At 37.8% G+C, this 18,297-nt stretch overlaps 1 protein-coding gene across 3 annotated transcripts in view; it reads right to left on the reverse strand.

The window, feature by feature from the left end:
• The window catches only part of SRPK1 (SRSF protein kinase 1), an 80,194-nt gene that overhangs the window by 43,441 nt on the left and 18,456 nt on the right, over positions 1-18,297 (reverse strand). Inside the window, exons 1-3 of one of the 3 annotated variants that reach the window (XM_023764789.1) lie at positions 14,591-14,607; positions 3,196-3,314; positions 1,481-1,589 (exon numbers count right to left, since the gene is read on the reverse strand). Coding sequence is in view for 1 of the 3 variants with exons in the window: in XM_023764787.1 (XP_023620555.1) it covers positions 1,481-1,589; positions 3,196-3,334 (248 nt within the window). In the remaining 2 variants the exon portion in view is untranslated. Of the gene's footprint in view, positions 1-1,480; positions 1,590-3,195; positions 3,335-14,590; positions 14,608-18,297 lie in introns of those variants that run through there. The other 2 variants (XM_023764787.1, XM_023764788.1) reach the window with 2 other exon arrangements.

Consider the following 18,297-nt stretch of genomic DNA (forward strand, 5'->3'; position numbering starts at 1 on the left):
CACCCCCATGGTAATTGATTTTTATGTAGAGAATAGTTTTAGACTGTATGAGCCTGAGCAAGTCTGTTCCCAAAAGAAAATATAAGAAAATCTCACATAGTTCGTCGAGAGCAGGGGTAAAGAACATCCAACCTGTGGGCCATCATTTGGTGTGGCCCAGCCAAAGCATTAGGGTGAGTTAATGAAATGTCTGACAAAAATTGCAGGCTAACTTTTAAGCTGATATGGCCCGAGAATGATGTTATAAATATCCAATGGCCCTTGGCAGAAAAAAAAAGGGCATCGATTTTCAACTGGTATGCTACAAGAATTTTTAAAACAAGCAATACTTGACTATTTAGTCGGGGGCACTGACCTCTTTCCTCTTAGACTATAACATTAAAAAATGGACAATTGCTGTCCGATGTAAATGACTGGTCTTGAACCATAAGTATATAGGTCATATAACAGAGTTGCATCTTATTGGTCATGTCGCATAATAAGGTTGCATCTGACTGGTTACTTCTTGGTACCAGAAATTCTTATAAACAAGTATAGGCACCTGATTTTTATTTTTTTAATTTTTATTAACACATTTTATTTTATTTTGTTAATCCTCATCTGAGGATATTTTTCCATTAATTTTTTAGAGAGAGTAGAAAGGAGTGGGAGAGGGGAGAAAACATCCACGTGAGAGAGATACATCAACCAGTTGCCTCCCACAAGTGACCCAACCAGGGCTGGGGTTCAAGCTTGTAACCAACGTACGTGCCCTTAACTCAGTGGTTCTCAACCTTCCTAATGCTGCGACCCTTTAATACAGTTCCTCATGTTGTAGTGACCCCCAACCATAAAATTCTTTTCATTGCTACTTCATAACTGTAATTTTGCTACTGTTATGAATCGTAATGTAAATATCTGATATGCAGGATGTATTTTCATTGTTACAAATTGAACATAATTAAAGCATAGTGATTAATCACAAAAACAATATGTAATTATATATGTGTTTTCTGATGGTCTTAGGCGACCCCTGTGAAAGGGTCGTTCGACCCCCAAAGGGGTCGCAACCCACAGGTTGAGAACCGCTGCCTTAATTGGAATATTCACTGAGCCAAACTGGCCAGGGCTAGGCACCTGATTTTTAAAAAGTTATTTTGGAGCGAAAGGGTAGGTAATTACTACTATATTTTTTTGTAAATCAATTTAACTTTACTCTGGTGAGAAAACTACAAATTTACATACCTTACTTTTAGTAATAGTTGCAATGCTTTGAATTTGGGAGTTCTAAGTGCCTTTTGACACTAATTTAATTAATCTTTTGTCTTTAAAACTTTCTTCACCAGAGGAAAATCATTTGCCCAAGAACACAAAGATTATCAACAACAAAATTCTGATCAAGAAATCAGTCAGAGTTAAACTGAAGGTGGATCAGCTCTGGAAAATCAGAAACATTTAGCTATCACCTAACTAATTCTTTTGCAGGACCACAAAAACTTACTGAATATCCCATGATAACCACACTGTTGAAAAGTGTCCCCAGCCCAACTTTCGGATCACATGATATCTCCCATTGAATAGATCTCCGATTTTCACAAGATGGTAACCTCCTGGAAGAAATAACAGGAGGGAAACATTCACTTAAGTAGTAGGAAAAGGTATCTTATATCCCATTTTCAACGTCTCTATACCTTTTATTAAATAAAAATGGTTTCTTCTATGCTATGAATTCAACATTTGTAGTATGAAAAGTTATTTAAGTAAAAAAAAATTTAAGTCAAGTCAGGCATACAGTATCATTGAGCTCATGTTACAAAAAAAGATCTTAGAGAATAAAATTAATGATTTAGAAGGTGCAAGTGATGCTTTGTAGACCATTTGCTATTTAAATAAGTCATCCTCAAACAAAAATAAGGTTATGTATCACAACAGATTTATCTAAACATATAAATCTATTTATAGTTGCAGTCTCAGGATTTTTCTTTTCTTTTCTTTGTTAAAGAGAGAGATCAATGGATTCCATTTATTTAACTAAAAAACACACAGGATTTGATTTTCTAAAACACAAGACAACAAAACTCAGGAAGGCCTGAAAAGGCTTCCAACAGTGGAAGGAATCAAGTTATTTTAACATCTATCTTTGCCTGATGAAAATAAAAAGACCCAGGTTCTACTAGATGGTAAGATATATTCTGTTATAAGTTCCTACCAAAGAATACTGGAAAGTCTCATAAAGAAATAGAAAAGCTATCAGGCAATCAATCTTAGGACATAGTTTAAGTACATATAATTTCAGTTTAACTTATCTTAGTAATCATCATGAGAAAAAAGTAATAAAAAGGTGTTTTGCAAAAGTCTACATATAAAATCTCATCATTAGCCCTGACCGGTTTGGCTCAGTGGATAGAGCGTCGGCCTGTGGACTGAAGGGTCCCAGGTTCGATTCCGGTCAAGGGCATGTACCTTGGTTGGGGGCACATCCCTAGTAGGGGACGTGAAGGAGGCAGTTGATCGATGTTTCTCTTTCATCGATGTTTCTAACTCTTTATCCCTCTCCCTTCCTCTCTGTAAAAAAATCAATAAAATATATTTTAAAAAAATAAAAATAAAAAATAAAATCTCATCACTGGTTACTTCTCATCACCATTAATTATGGTGATAGCATTAAAGATGGCTTTTATTTTCTTTTTGTTTAACACTTGGGTTGCGGGTGACTTTCCCGCCAAAATATAAGATGGCAGTTGATCGATGTTTCTCTTTCATCGATGTTTCTAACTCTTTATCCCTCTCCCTTCCTCTCTGTAAAAAAATCAATAAAATATATTTTAAAAAAATAAAAATAAAAAATAAAATCTCATCACTGGTTACTTCTCATCACCATTAATTATGGTGATAGCATTAAAGATGGCTTTTATTTTCTTTTTGTTTAATATATGTCTGAAGTTTTCTAAGGTAAGTATGCACTATTATTTTTAAGGAGAATAAAAGGTAAAAACAGGTTTAATATAAAACTAATAAATTGACTCAAACTAAGAGGAAATGCTATTTCCTATATTTAAAGAAAGAAAAATGCAGACACCTGTAATACTTTCAATAAATAGAAATTTTAAAAGATACGGTAAGCAAAAAAGCATCAAAACTTTAAAATGATTGAGCAAATATTCAAATGAGAAACTGAATACACGTGGATCATGTCTTACTTATAGAAAGTCTTACCTTTACAATAATCATTGGGATCTTCCTGCTCATCATCATCAGACCCCAGAATCTCCTCTTCCTGTTCTGGTGGATCACTCTCAGAGTGGGGAGCAGAGCCTCGGTGCTGAGTTTCAGATCTAAGAAATAATATAAACATGTTCAATCTAAATGGACAGAATAGGACTTTAAGAAAATATTATCAAAATGTCCTCCTCCCACTTAACAGATAATATAAACAGAATATTATCTAATGGCAGCTTAGGAAAACATTAGCTGTCACTTTACCTCAGGTTAAGAAAGGACCACTTTTTAAAAAGTCAGTACACGATTAAATAAACCTGGAAAATATACAGAGTGGGGCAAGAGTAAGTTTACAGTGGTGAGAACATGAAACACAAGAGTTTATTCTTGTATTATTATTTATAAACTAGTGGCCTGGTGCACGAAATTTGTGCGGGGGGCAGGGGGGCGGTGTCCCTCAGCCCGGTCTGCACCCTCTTCAATCTGGGACTGCTGGCTCCTAACCACTCACTTGCCTGCCTGCTTGCCCCTAATCACTCTGCCTGCCGGCCTGCTCGCCCCCAATTGCCTCCCCACGCCGGCTTGCTTGTCCCCAACTGCCCCCCCCCAGCCCGATCACCCCCAAGTGACCCCTGCCAGCCTACTTGCCCCCAACTGACCCCCACTGCTGGCCTGCTCGCCCCCATCTGGCCCCCTCTGCCGGCCTGCTTATCCCCAACTGCTCCCCCCCTGCCGGCCTGATCACCCCCAATGACACCCCCCCACCGGCCTGATCACCCACAACTGCCCTCCCCTATTGGCCCCTAACTGCCTCTATCTCGGCCCCGCCACCATGGCTTTGTCCAGAAGAAGGTCCAGAAGGTCTCCTGGAAGGTCTCCCAGTCTAATTTAGCATATTATATTACCCTTTTATTAGTATAGGGGGCCAGCTGGTTTGCCCTGAAAGGTGTCCTGGATCAGGGTGGGGGTTCCCTTGGGGGGTGGGACAGCCTGGGCGAGGGGCCTGAGGTGGTTTGCAGGCTGGCCACGCCCCATTAGGGTGGGGGTCCCCACTGGGGATGATGCTGGCCTGGGAGAGGGGCTGGGGCAGTTTGCAGGCCAGCCACACCCCCATGGGGTGAGGGTCCCCGCTGTGGGGTCGTGGCCAGCCTGGATGAGGCGCTGATGGCTGTTTGCAGGCTGAGGGCCATTTTCAGGCTGGCTACGCCCACCAGCAGGGACCCTCACCCCAATGGTGGCCTAGTCAGCCTGGGTGAGGGGCTGAGGGCCGTTTGCAGGCCCCTCCCTCGGTGGCCAGCCCAGGCAACCCAAGCCTCCTGAGCGCTCATGCCTGCTCCGTGGCCGCCGCCCACAGACCCCTCCTTCGGTGGCTGGCCCAGGCGGGTGGGAAGCTTGGCTTCCTCCGAGCCGGGGGTGACCCAAGCCTCTGGCTTGCTCCAGCTGGCTCCATGGCCGCCATCTTTGTCCTGCTAATTTGCATATTCCCTCCTGATTGGCTGTGGGGCATCATGGAGGTATGGTCTATTTACATATTTGTCTATTATTAGTGTAGATTATTGTATTTTCCATACAAATTGTAAACCTACTTTTGCCACACTTAGTACATAAAAATATAAAGGAAAAAAAGTACTTGAATCATAATATCCAAACATAATTGCTGATAAAAACGGTTAGATTTTCTTCCAGTTACTTTGCTATATTTTTAATAACTGTTTTGTGTGTTTTTTTAATCCTCCCCAAGGATATGTTTGGAAGAAAGAGAGGGAGGTTGGGAGGGAGGGAAGGCAGGGAAAGGGGAAGGGGGAGGGAGAGAGAGAGAGAGAGAGAGAGAGAGAGAGTGAAAGAAATACTGACTGGTTGGTTGCCTCCCACACGCACCCCCCCAACTGGAGATTAACCCACAGGCACCAGGAATCAAACATGACACCTTTTTGTGCATGAGATGACACTCCAATCAACCGAGCCACCTGGCCAGGGATATTTTGCTATATTTTTAGGGGAAAAAATGTGCCCAGCACATTGAGCAGCAAACCGTGAACCAAGAAGTTACAGGTTGATTCTGGTCAGGACACATGCCCGGGTTGTTTGCAGGAGGCAATCAATGTTTCTCTGTCACCGATGTTTCTATCTCTCTATTCTTCTCCCTTCCTTTCTAAAATCAATAAAAACATATTTAAAAAATACATATATTTGTAATTATATACTATATAAAATTTTGTATTCTGCTTTTCCTACTACATTGTAAACTTTTTTCTTCATTTCTATGCTATCTCTTTAATCTTACATATTTCCCTTAGAATTATCACCACTTACTTTGCACATTCTGTTCGACTACACATTTAACTTATTTTGAGTTTTTCACTACTAAAAATAAAGCTGTGGAATATTTTTGGATAACCTTTATTCTGTATTTATTTATTTTTTTAAATATGTTTTATTGATTTTTCACAGAGAGGAAGGGAGAGGGATAGAGAGTTAGAAACATCGATGCGAGAGAAACATCAATCAGCTGCCTCCTGCACATCCCCCACTGAGGATGTGCCCGCAACCAAGGTACATGCCCTTGACTGGAATCGAACCTGGAACCCTTCAGTCCACAGGCCGACGCTCTATCCACTGAGACAAACCAGTCAGGGCTATTCTGTATTTAGAATTATTTCCCTAATGTCAAACTACCAGATAAGGACAGAAATATTCCCCCTAGTTATAAAAATAACACGTTAAATGTAGAAAAATTGAAAAGAAATTATGTTTTATAACAAATCTGCTCTGAACAAATGAACATTTTGGACGATTTCCTTTCAATCTGTGGCCTTGAATAATTTATAGGATTATGTAGTATGACTTTTCTAAAAGGGCTGTAATATACTGAGTTATAGCTACAGCCATATATGGGCTTTTGGTATTTAAGTATTACCAAGTTCAGAAAACTTAGCTTATTTGATAGGCAAAAGTAATATCTCATTTATTATAATGCATTAAAAGTTTTTATTGATTTCTTTCTCCACATGCCATCAATTAGTTATATTGAAATTTTTGTGACTGAGAAGTTCAGGAGACAGAAAGATCTGGATTTACATTCAGGCTTTAATACATACTAGCTGCCTGCTTTATAAAAAGCTTTACGCAACAGAAGCAGAGTGGATATTTCTTTTAGTAGCTGTAGTTGCCGTTCCTCAGTATTTTATTTACTTTTTCATCAACCTGTTTGATCAGACTGTTTTTCCAAAAGATTTAATAAAACAGAAAACAAAGAGCAATAATCAAAGCAAAACCACTTCTACGGTTTATTGAAATTTAAGAAATACCTCAGAACAAGCATGACTAATGATTCAGATTTAGATATTTGGTGACCATTCCAACCTACCTCAATTTTTGTTACTTTTTTTTTGTCTCCCAGGAATTAGAAAAGTAGCTATAAAACTGCATGATTAACTCTAGCTGGCATGCTCAGTGGTTAGAACATGGGCTACACACTGGAGGATCTTGGGTTCAATTTTCCTGGTCAAGGGCATGTATGGGAGGCAACCAATCCATGTGTCTCTTACCAAAAAAAAAAAAAAAAAAAAAAAAAAAAAGAAAAGAAAAAATATCCTGGGCCCAGCCGGCTTGGCTAAGCGACTGAGCATAGACCTATGAACCACAGTTCCATTCCCTATCAGGGCATATGCCCAGGTTGTGGGCTCGATCCCCAGTGTGGGGCATGCAGGAGGCAGCCAACCAATGATTCTCTCTCATCATTGATATTTTTCTCTCTCTCCCTCTCCCTTCCTCTTTGAAATTAATAAAAATATATTTAAAAACAAAACAAAACATATCCTGGGGTAAGGCTTAAAAACAACCAAGTAAACAAACAAAAACCTCTGCTTGACTCAAGTGTTGTTCACTCTTAGTGAAAACATGTCTTTGGGAAACTTATTTAGTAAGGAACTACCACCACTTTCCTAAATAAAAATAATGAGTCTGAATGAACATGCCCAAATTTAAGACTAAGATAGATTTATAAACAGATCCTCTGATTTCAAACTCGTTGCCTTTTAGAATTAAAATTTGATTGTAAGAAGAATTACAATTGTGAAAATGTGAAAAGCAGTAAAATATAAATAGTGAAAACCAGATATGAAAATATTGGAATATTAGAATTTCACAAGTATGAGAGTGGTAATATTAAAAAATTATGTTTTTAAAGATTTTTTGAAGCAAAAAGAATTTGATTATTTTATTGACCTGTTCTCTTGGTTTTTAGTTATATAAGTGAACACTTAAATATCAGACTCAGTTAAATGGTTCAAAACTGAATTATAAATTGCAAGTTGCAGTGTGAAATACTATTAAGTCTCTACCCTGCCATGCATTAGTACAAAAGAAACTTTTTTATTCTAAACAGATTACCTAAGGGGGGGGAGGGATCTTACTTTTAAAATGTCATTAAAAACATACTTAATTTATATTTAAGTATTAATTTTTAGTCTTTCATTTGCACAGCTCATATTTACCAGTAACTTCTGAAGACTGAGAGCAGGGGAGGTAAATTTATTAAGAACTCTCATTTTACCCATCCCTTACTGCCAGTCTGGGTATAAATTGCTATTGTCTTCTAGCTTTCTCTGGTGCTGTTGACAAATCCAATCAAATGCCTTCTGATTTCCCAGCATCAAAAAAAAGGTGTGTGTGTGTGTGTGTGTTTTTAAGGATCTTCTCTGTAATCCCTATTTTCTGAAATTTCCTGAATGGCTTTTTATTAAAAATCCATCTTGTTAAGTACGTCTATTTACTTGCATTCAATTCTGACAAAAATTTCTTGTATTTCACTGAAAATTTAATCTTCATTTCATCTACTGGACCTGAACCCTCTGTCCTACCTCATCGATTTCTTAAGTTGTCTCTTATATTTTCTATTTCTTTAGGATTTTTATTTTTGGTTTACTTTCTACACTGATCTTCCTAACTCATGTTGCCTTTTAAATTTCTACCATATTTTTAATTTCCCACAATTATTTTTGTTCTTGAATATTCCTTTTTGTGAGATTCCTGCAGTGTTCCAGTGATGTACTATTTTCTTTTATCTTAAGGATACAATTTAGTTTTAAGTTTCTTTCTCATCTGTGCTTTGTTTTGGCTTTCTCAACCTGCTCATGTTTAATGCTACATTAAGGACATCAAATAACTGAAAAAGGCCTTTGTCAAATGAAAAGTTAATTATTTGAGAAAGATTAATAAAATAGACCAGCCTCTTCCAAAACAAATTTTCTTTTTTAAAAAACCCCCACAAGGATACAAGGATATAAGTCATGGAGATAAAAAAAGTGAAGACTTATTCCTGACAAAGGAAACAAATCCAGACAATTACAAAGTAATAATAGTTTTAAAGTGAAATGCTGCTACATTTTCAAAGAAGGGTTAATTTGGTAGTTCTCTTTTTATGAACTGTTCCAATGCATCTGAAGAGTCAAACAAGCCTGCCCTGCCAGTGTGGCTCAGTGATTGAGCATAAACCCACGAACCAAGAGGTTATTAGTTGATTCCAGGTCAGGGCACATGCCCGGGTTGTGGGCTTGGTCCCCAGAAGGCAGCTGATCAGTGATTCTCTGTCATCACTGACGTTTCTCACTGTTTCTCTCTCTCTCTCTCTGAAATCAATAAAAATATTAAAAAAATAAAAGAACAATTCAAGCTCAGAATTATCTAGTAAAGTTATTCACTATTTAATATACATACAAAGACCATACAAAAATCATAAAGATATTTGACAAAATTGAAGATGTATTTGATTGAAACCCTTGATAAATAGAAATAAACTTAATAATTAAGTTGAGAGACTTACTACTCTACTCAATTAAAGGTATATATTAGTAACCCCATTGAAACATTACACAAGCATTCCCATAAAAGACAGAAGATGTAACACAGTTTTATGGCTACTTTTTAAAGTTATACTGGCAGTCTTAGTAATTTAAGGGAAGAAAAAGAACCAGAACTGCTACCATTATAAAATGGTTATTCACCTAGAAAATCTGAGAAAAATAACCAAAAAAATCAGTAGCAACCAATACAAGGTTTTAGGTAGTAAGGAGGTAACAAATTACCATACAAATTTAAAAAGCAACAGTTTTAACATACCAGCAATAACCAATAAAAAATGTAATGGATAAAAAGCAGTAAACTTATAAAAGCAATCACAGGAAAAATCTAAGACTATAAGAAACACACATGTCTCAAGGGTATAACAAACAAACAAACAAACAAATAAACAAGAAAGCTACCGAATATTCCTAGATGGGAAGAATCAAAACTAAACATGTCATTTTTCCAGAAAGTAACCTATAAATTCATATAAATTAAAAGCAATCTCAACTGAAATCAACAAGGTATTTTTGTAGAACTTTCCTTAGAAAAGAAAATTAGCAAAAATAGCCAAGAATTTTTCAAAATAGAGAAATGATTGGGAACTTGGGCTCCAGATAGCAAGATGGAATAAACAGCTATAATAATTAAAACGCTATAGTACTGGTACTGGATTAAAATGAAATCTAGCCATACACTTAATAAGGTAATTCAGTATTGGATAAACATGGCATTTCACAACAAAACTAAAAACAACATGAACAGTTTACCATAATCACTGGGAAAACCAGCTATTTGTGAAAAGGGAAGATCAGAGTGAGATATGCTAAACAATGTGAGGAAGGGACCATGAGCCAAGGAATGCAGAAAGCTAGAAAAGACCAGGAACCAATTCTCCCCCAGAGCCTCTAGAACAGTGGTTCTCAACCTTCCTAATGCCGCGAGCCTTTAATACAGTTCATGTTGTGGTGACCCTCAACCATAAAATTATTTTTGTTGCTACTTCATAACTGTAATTTTGCTACTGTTATGAATCGTAATGTACGTATCTGATATGCAGGGTGAATTTTCATTGTTACAAACTGAACGTAATAAAGCACAGTGATTAATCACAAAAACAATATGTAATTATATATGTGTTTTGCGATAGTCTTAGGCGACCCCTGTGAAAAGGTCGTTCGACCCCCAAAGGGGTCTCGACCCACAGGTTGAGAACCACTGCTCTAGAAGGAAGATAACTTTGTCTCCTTTTAAGCTACTAAATTTGTAGCAATTTGTTATAGTAGCAATAGGAAACTAATAAAGCAGTTTAGCTTACTCAAACTAACCTGTCAATTAATTCAAGAAAAGATTCAAGTAGTCTGTAAACACATGAAAAGATATTAAATCAATAGAAACAGGGAAAAAGATATTAAAACAAGGATTTTTTAAAAAAATGTCCAGTGACTTGGCAGAAATAAAAAAGGATTAATTTTGCATGTTGACAAGGATTTGGAGGGGTTGAGTGGGCATTCTTTTATGCCAGTGGTTCTCAACCTTCTGGCCCTTTAAATACAGTTTCTCATGTTGTGACCCAACCATAAAATTATTTTCGTTGCTACTTCATAACTGTAATGTTGCTACTGTTATGAATCATAATGTAAATATCTGATATGCAGGATGGTCTTAGGTGACCCCTGTGAAAGGGTCATTCGACCACCAAAGGGGTCGCGACCCACAGGTTGAGAACCACTGTTTTAGGCTATGGATGAAATTAAAATTGGTGAAGCCTTTTTATTTTTATTTATTTATGTATCTTTAAAATACATTTTTATTGATTTCAGAGAGAAAGGGAGAGGGAGAGACAGAAACATCAATGATGAGAGATAATCATTGGCCGGCTGCCTCCGGCACGCCCCACACTGGGGATTGAGCCTGCAATCCGAGCATGTGCCCTGACCAGCATCGACCCGTGACCTTCTGGTTTATAGGTCAATGCTCAACCACTGAGCCATGCCAGCCGGGCTGGCGAAGCCTTTTTAGAGGTAATTTGACAGTTTAAAGTTTAAAATATTCATGTGGGGATAATGCTGTGAAAATCTGACATTTAATGTAATTAGCATAATGCTGCTAATGCATTTGAAAACACATTCACATGATTGAAATAACTATGTTGGTGAGGAGGGAGAGAAACTGAAACCTTTGTATGCTACTTTGGTGAGACTACTAAGGATGGCACGGCCAATATGAAAAACAGTATGGTGTTTTTAAAAATTAAAAATAGATTTACCCAATTTTACTTCTGGGTTTGCACCTAAAAGAATTGAAAGGACTCAAAATGTTTAATCGGTTTCAGTCCTACAAAATGAAGAGTTATGGGGATGGATGGTGGTGATGATTACACAACAATGTGAATATATTTAATACCAATCAACAGTATATACACTTAAATATGCTTAAGATGGTAAATTTTATGTATATTATACCACAATTTGAAAAAGTGCCAGAAGAAAAAAATTCCAACCAAAAATACTCTACCCAGAGAAGTTATCATTCAGAATTGGAGATAAGGTTTTCCAGATAAGCAAATACTAAAGGAGTTTATCACTACTTAACTAGCCTTACAAGAAATGCTAATTGGACTTATTTAAGCTTAAAAAAAAAAGGGTGCTGACTGATTACAAGAAAACATATAAAAGAATAAATCCCACTAGAGAGGTAAAAATATAGTAAAGGTAGTGGATTAATCACTTATAAAGCTAGTGTGGATTAAAAGAAAAAATAGTAAAACTATCTATGATTGTAATAAATGGGTAAGGGATACACAAGAAAAATGTGACATCAAAACCAAAATGTGTGTGGGGATGGGGAATAAAAATGTTGAGCTTTAGAATGGGATCAAATTTAAGTTGTTATCAATTTAAAGTAGACCATAGATATATGTTTATGTGTAAGCCTTATGGTAACCACAAGTAAAAACCTATAGTAAACAGCAAAAGATTAAGAGAAAGGAATGTAAGTATACCACTATAGAAAGTCATCAAAACAAGATAGAGCAAGAGAAGAAAAAAGGAACAAAGAGAAACTATAAACGCGGGTAAGTAAACAATAAGTACATACCTGCAGACAATTACTTTAAATGTAAATGGACTAAATTCCCCAATCAAAAGATGGATAGAAAACTAAGACCTATCTATATGCCATTCACAAGAGACTTACTTACATCTTAGAACACACAGTCAGAGTGAAGGGATAGAAAAAGTATTCCATGTAAAGGGAAACCAAAAGAAAGCTAAAGTAGCTACAGTTATATCAGAAAAATAGACTTTAAAAGAAAGACTGTAATAAGAGACAAAGATGGATGTTATATAATGATAAAGGTGCCAATCCAATAAGAGGATATAATATTTGTAAATATTTAGGCACTCAACATAGGAACACCTAAATATATAAAGTAAATATTAACAGAACTAAAGGGAAAAATAGACAGTAATACAATAGTAGGGGATTTTTATATACTACTTAGATCAAAGGATAGATTGTCCAGACAGAAAAACAACAAGAAAATATAAGCTTTATATTTACAATATGTTATGTCCATGTGGTCCAATGGACATAACATATTGTAAGGACAGGAAAAAGGCATTTTCTTTTTCTTTGCTGTGGCCTTCCACAGTTTATGAGAAGCAGCTGATAATTAAACTCCCAGATTATTATCTCCTCTGATTCAAACAGTCCCTGTTCAAACTGTTACTCTCAAGGCTACATTCTTGCATTCCCCCTCCTTCTTGCTGTTTTCAGAACTCTGGTAATTCGCACCAAGAAGGAGTCTTTAATTAGAAAGTTCTCTTCCTCCCTCCCTTTCAGGCCAGCTTCTTTTGAACTCTTCATACCTTTTGTTCTAAGCATGTTTTACAGCAAGCATGTGCCTCCTATGCGGCTGGCAGAGTTTGACATGCTTGTTTTACAGGCTTGGGAAAAATACTGATAAGACACCTCCCTAGGACATCTGCCACACTGTCTCCTGGAAAGCAAACAAACTTAACTTTTCAAGACAGCCCCTGATATCTACTCAACGTCAGCCCCCAATCCTCCTCCCGTCCTTGCCACCTACAACAGCAGCCATCACTCTTTAAAAGTAGAAACTGCTTTTTGTTCCCTGCCCTGTATTGATTAGCAGTACTTGGCCCTTTCCCTTCCTGGAAAGTAAAATAAACTTCCTCTCTGCATCTCTTCTTTTAGTTGTGAATTCTTTCATAGCCCTTGTCACTAGCCAAACCCTAACAATAATCCACTGGAACAAACTGGAAACCTAAACATCCAACAGGAGAGGGCTGAGTAAATTTATTGACTGTATAAATCATCTTCACTTGTTTATGTAAAAATTGATTACCAATCTATTCATTTAAGGTGAAAATAGTAATTATTGCTAAAAGGATCACCTACTTATACCTTTATCAATACACTCCACTTTGAATATTTACTATACTTGAAAATGTTTCTATGCAATTAATTGCTAAAGTATCCATTATTATCTTTTAAAAAAAGTTAATTTATTGGTACGCTCCCTCTCGGGTGCACGCCCACACTTTTCCCATCCCCCTGTTCTTCCCCACAAGGTGTGTTACCTTTGCCTTTCCCTCTCCTAAGCTCCAGGGGCCTTTCTTCTGCCTCTGTAACTTGTTTCTTGAGCCTACACAGCCCAGCTGGCTGACTTCAACTACCTTTGTAATTTTCTAAATAAACTTTCTTTTATAATTTGGAAAAAATAACTTATCACATTGCCAGGTTCTTCTATACCTTCTTGTCTATGTGTTTTCCCCAAGACCTCCCTTTGATCTGTGGCTCCAGTTCAAATTTTCCAAATCAAAAAAATTACAAATACATTGTACACCAAACACTTGCAGAGGGAAAAGGCGTTAGCATATTCATAGTCTCAATACCAGGGAATTCATGGCATTCAGATTAAGTAGGATAAGAAAACAGATTTTCCTCTATACAAAATGACCATAAGCCCTTAAATTCAACAGAGATACATGTGCCTTTTAATCTCCCTTCTTCTAGAACCTCAATGCCAATCATATATCACCTATCGTGAAAGACATAACATAGAGCAGCGATTTTCAAACAATGTGCCATAAGAATTTTTAAAATGTGGAATACCTGACTATTTGCTCAGGGGGCACTGAACTCTTTTTCCTTAGATTGTCAAATAAAAAAATGACAACAGTCAACACAACAATAGATGTCTTGTGTGAATGAAGCAAAATTCTACCCATTTTTTTGGTCAGCTTGGCAAAAAATGTATTTTTTGGTGTGCTGCAGAATTTTAGTAATTAATTTATGTGTGCCAGGAGATGAAAAAGGTTGAAAATTGCTGACATTGAAGCTAAGAGCATGGACTCTGGTGCAAGTTGCCTGTATGGTCAAATCCTGGATTTGTTACTTACTTCCTGTGTGATCTGAGGCAGGTAAGTTAACCTCTCCAAGTCTATTTCCTTATCTATAAGTCATAAAAATAAAAGCACCAAGTTTACAAGGTTGCTTTGAACATTAAATGAATTAGTACCTTTAAAAGCTTAGAACATGCCCTGGCTGGTTTGGCTCAGTGGATAGAGTGTCAGCCTTTGGACCAAAGGGTCCCAGGTTCGATTCCAGTCAGGGGCATATGCCCAGGTTGCAGGCTTGATCCCCAGTGTGGGGTGTGCAAGAAGCAGCCAATCAATGATTCTCTTTCATCATTGATGTTTCTATCTCTCTCTCCATCTCCCTTCCTCTCTGAAATCAATAAAAATATATATATATATTTTTTAAAAAAGCTTACAACAGTGTCTGGCAACCAGTGCTATTATTATTGCACACAGAAATTTAGATAGTCTCTTTGGGATGTAGATAGTCTCTTTGGACTGGAGGTCTTTACTAGAGCTTTTCTCTATGATAGGCTGATATTGATGAATATTGGCAGCTAGTCCAGAATAATCTATTTTAAAATTTTGGAAGAAAGGTATCAATAATAGTACCTGCCTGTAGAATACACTCATATTTTACGAATATCACTTAAAATCACTTATTAGGATATTAAAAGCCACGACACACTAGTTTTATCTTTATTCCGGTCAATAAATAAAGGATCTTACTTTGTTGTTTGCCTTTCTAAAAAAATTACTTAGTGATTTCAGTAAAGCCTGTGTAATAAAGTAGATGAGAGCATTCTGACATTGAGAGAGATGGGGATTTTTCTTGATATTATAATGTAGTTTAGTTGTGCTCATCTATTTGTCCCTGATGCTTCTCATACACCAGCAATGCCAGTAAGCACAATTCATTTGCTTCTCTCAGGAAGGGTAGTTGTTCACTAAACATAGAAAAGAAAAAAAAGGAAGAAAAAGAAAATCTGAACTTGATTATTATGTAATGTCCCCCTTTATTATTTCATTTGGAAAGACTCAACTCATTCATGCATTTATTTAAAGGTACAATAACCTTAAAATATCCCTGCTTAAACTTTATAGAAAAGGCAGTGACAACTCCCACCTAGGACAGTTACTGCATTCCCAAGGAAAATAATTTAGAAATTCCTATTCATAAACATGTTACATCTACATGTAACAATGTTTTAAACGACAAAACATCAATTATAAAAACTACATACAACATCTAAATACTTTTCAAATTAGTGATACTAAAAGACCAAACTTCCTTGTTTTAGTCCAATTCAAAACCACAAAAATATTAAAGTTCACCACTGCTTTATGCAATGAGTATATAACTAAGGAAGACTTACTTTGAATATTTACCCAAGTACATGGGAATATAGAACAAGGTTCATTGCTGATTAAGAAATAAAGCCATTACTTCCTGCCTAGTTCTCTATGTGCTCCAGAGAATAGCAGTCCAAGAGGAGATAGTATGCAACAAACACAAAACTCATTCTCCCATCTGGGGGACAGAAAAGCCTTCAGGTTCAATATATCCACAAGTGCTAATGTTTTTGCCGGGAGCCGGTCCATCCTTGCTGCTTGACACAGTCGCTGCAGGGAAGAAACATCTGTACAGCATATGTTTCAAGGGACCTGGTGTATATAGCATACTGTTCTTAATATGTTTGCTCCCCTCAGCGCTATGTGTTTTAACCAAGGTCACTTCTCCGAGAAAGGTTGTTTCCCCAGGTAGGGATTTTTCCCTGAAGTTAGGGAGGGAATAAAATCCCTTAACTAAGTGCCAGGCGGGTAGTTAATCACTTTAACTAAGAACAATCACGCTTAAACTACATAATCTTTACTCCCTGGAATGGAGATAAGAAACACCCTAACCTTTGGAATAGAAATTGACAGGATTAAAATCAACTGGTATAAATACAGATGTAACAAGACAACAGAAGACAGAACCTAGGGAGAGAACATGGCAAAAGATCCTGGACAGAACCTGGCTACAGAACTTGGCTGGAGAACCTAGCAAGAAAACATGGCCAGAGAACCTGACTAGAACCTGGCGACAGAACCTGACTGGAGATCCGGGCTAGAACCTGGCTGGAGAACCTAGCGAGAGAACATGGACAGAGAACCTGGCTGAAGAACCTAGAGACAGAACCTAGTGAGAGAACATGGCAAAAGATCCTGGACAGAACCTGGCTGTAGAACCTAGACAGAACATGGCAGGAGAACTTGGATAGAACGTGGCTGGAGAACCTTGCTACAGAACCTGGCTGGAGAACCTTGCTACAGAACCTGGCTGGAGAACCTAGCAAGAGAACATGGACACAGAACCTGGCTGGAGATCCTAACCAGAACTTCGCTGGAGATCCTAACCAGAACTTGGCCAGAACTTCTGCTGGAGTTCCAAACCAGAACTTCGCTGGAGATCCTGACCAGAACTTGGCTGGAGTTCCTGGCTAGAGATCCTGGCTAGGCTGCTGATCAACTGAACGCTGTCTCCCTGTCATTCCTTCTTAGCCGACTCCGTCCACACCTTTGGGGACCCCTGGACCTGTTGGGGCCGGACCCCAACATGTTTTCTAATTTAATCAAAGGAGGTATGCACTGTAATGGAATAACTAAGTTTTACCTTAAAAACTATTCAAAAACTAGATTCTAGCCCAGCTGGCATGGCTTAGTGTCAACCCATGAACCAGGAGGTCATGGTTCGATTCCCGGTCAGGTCACATGCCCGGGTTGTGGGCTCAATCTCCAGTGTGGGGTGTGCAGGAGGCAGCCAATCAGTGATTCTCTCTCATTATTGATGTTTCTATCTCTTCTCCCTTCCACTCTGAAATCAATAAAAATATATTTTAAAAAAGCAAACTAGATTCCAATAACCATATGATCAAACTTCCCATTACAAACATGATACAATATGATGAAGTACACAGCATCACCTTGAATACTCATCAAAATGTTTAACTGAAATCCAATCAATCCTTTAGTCCTAGTGATAGGCCAGTGAGCCAGAACGAGTGGAATAGGGAAACTGAAACAAACAGCTGAACAAATTGGCAGAGCAATTTACAGCAGATACAGAAGGTCACTTCCCTAGAGATAACCTCTAGGCCTCAGTTGTATTTCAGCTCCAGGTCCAGAAAAGCAGCAAAACTAGGTGGGAGACACCAGGAGCAGCTGCAATGACTAACAACCCCAGGCCTTGACACTGACCCATCAGTGGAGACAACTCTGAAGGAGCACATCTAGAAAACTGATGAATATTCTGCTGAAACCCTCCCTGAGACCTCCCCTAAGATTCCCTCCTGCAAGAAAGAGATAAAGCCTCGAGACAAGGACCCAGCCTGGGCTCTCCCTCTGGAGAGCAGTCCCTGCCATGCCCTTTCCCCTTTCATTCCCCCACAGGCATGCATCTCCTAAACTCTAAAAGACCCCCACGAGACTTACAACAGCAGCAGCCCATCCCAGGCTAACCCCTGACCCTGTTCCCAAGACCCCCTTTTCTCTGACTTTCTAGAGAGCTAAGGCAGCCCAGCCTAGGCTCTCCCATTGCTTCTTCTATGCTAAGCCCTTCTTTCTTGTGTTATTGCCCTCAGTTTTAATAAATGTTCCCTCATAGTCACCTGAACTCATGTTGTGAAATTTCTCCTGCATGAAATCAAGAACCCATACACTACCGGCTGTCCCTAGGCCAGTGATGGCGAACCTATGACACGCGTGTCAGAGGTGACACGTGAACTCATTTTTTGGGTTGATTTTTCTTTGTTAAATGGCATTTAAATATATAAAATAAATATAAAAAATATGTCTTTGTTTTACTATGGTTGCAAATATCAAAAAA

This window comes from Myotis lucifugus, unplaced genomic scaffold (assembly GCF_000147115.1).
Source record: "Myotis lucifugus unplaced genomic scaffold, Myoluc2.0 scaffold_347, whole genome shotgun sequence".
In the NCBI taxonomy this organism is placed as follows: domain Eukaryota; kingdom Metazoa; phylum Chordata; class Mammalia; order Chiroptera; family Vespertilionidae; genus Myotis; species Myotis lucifugus.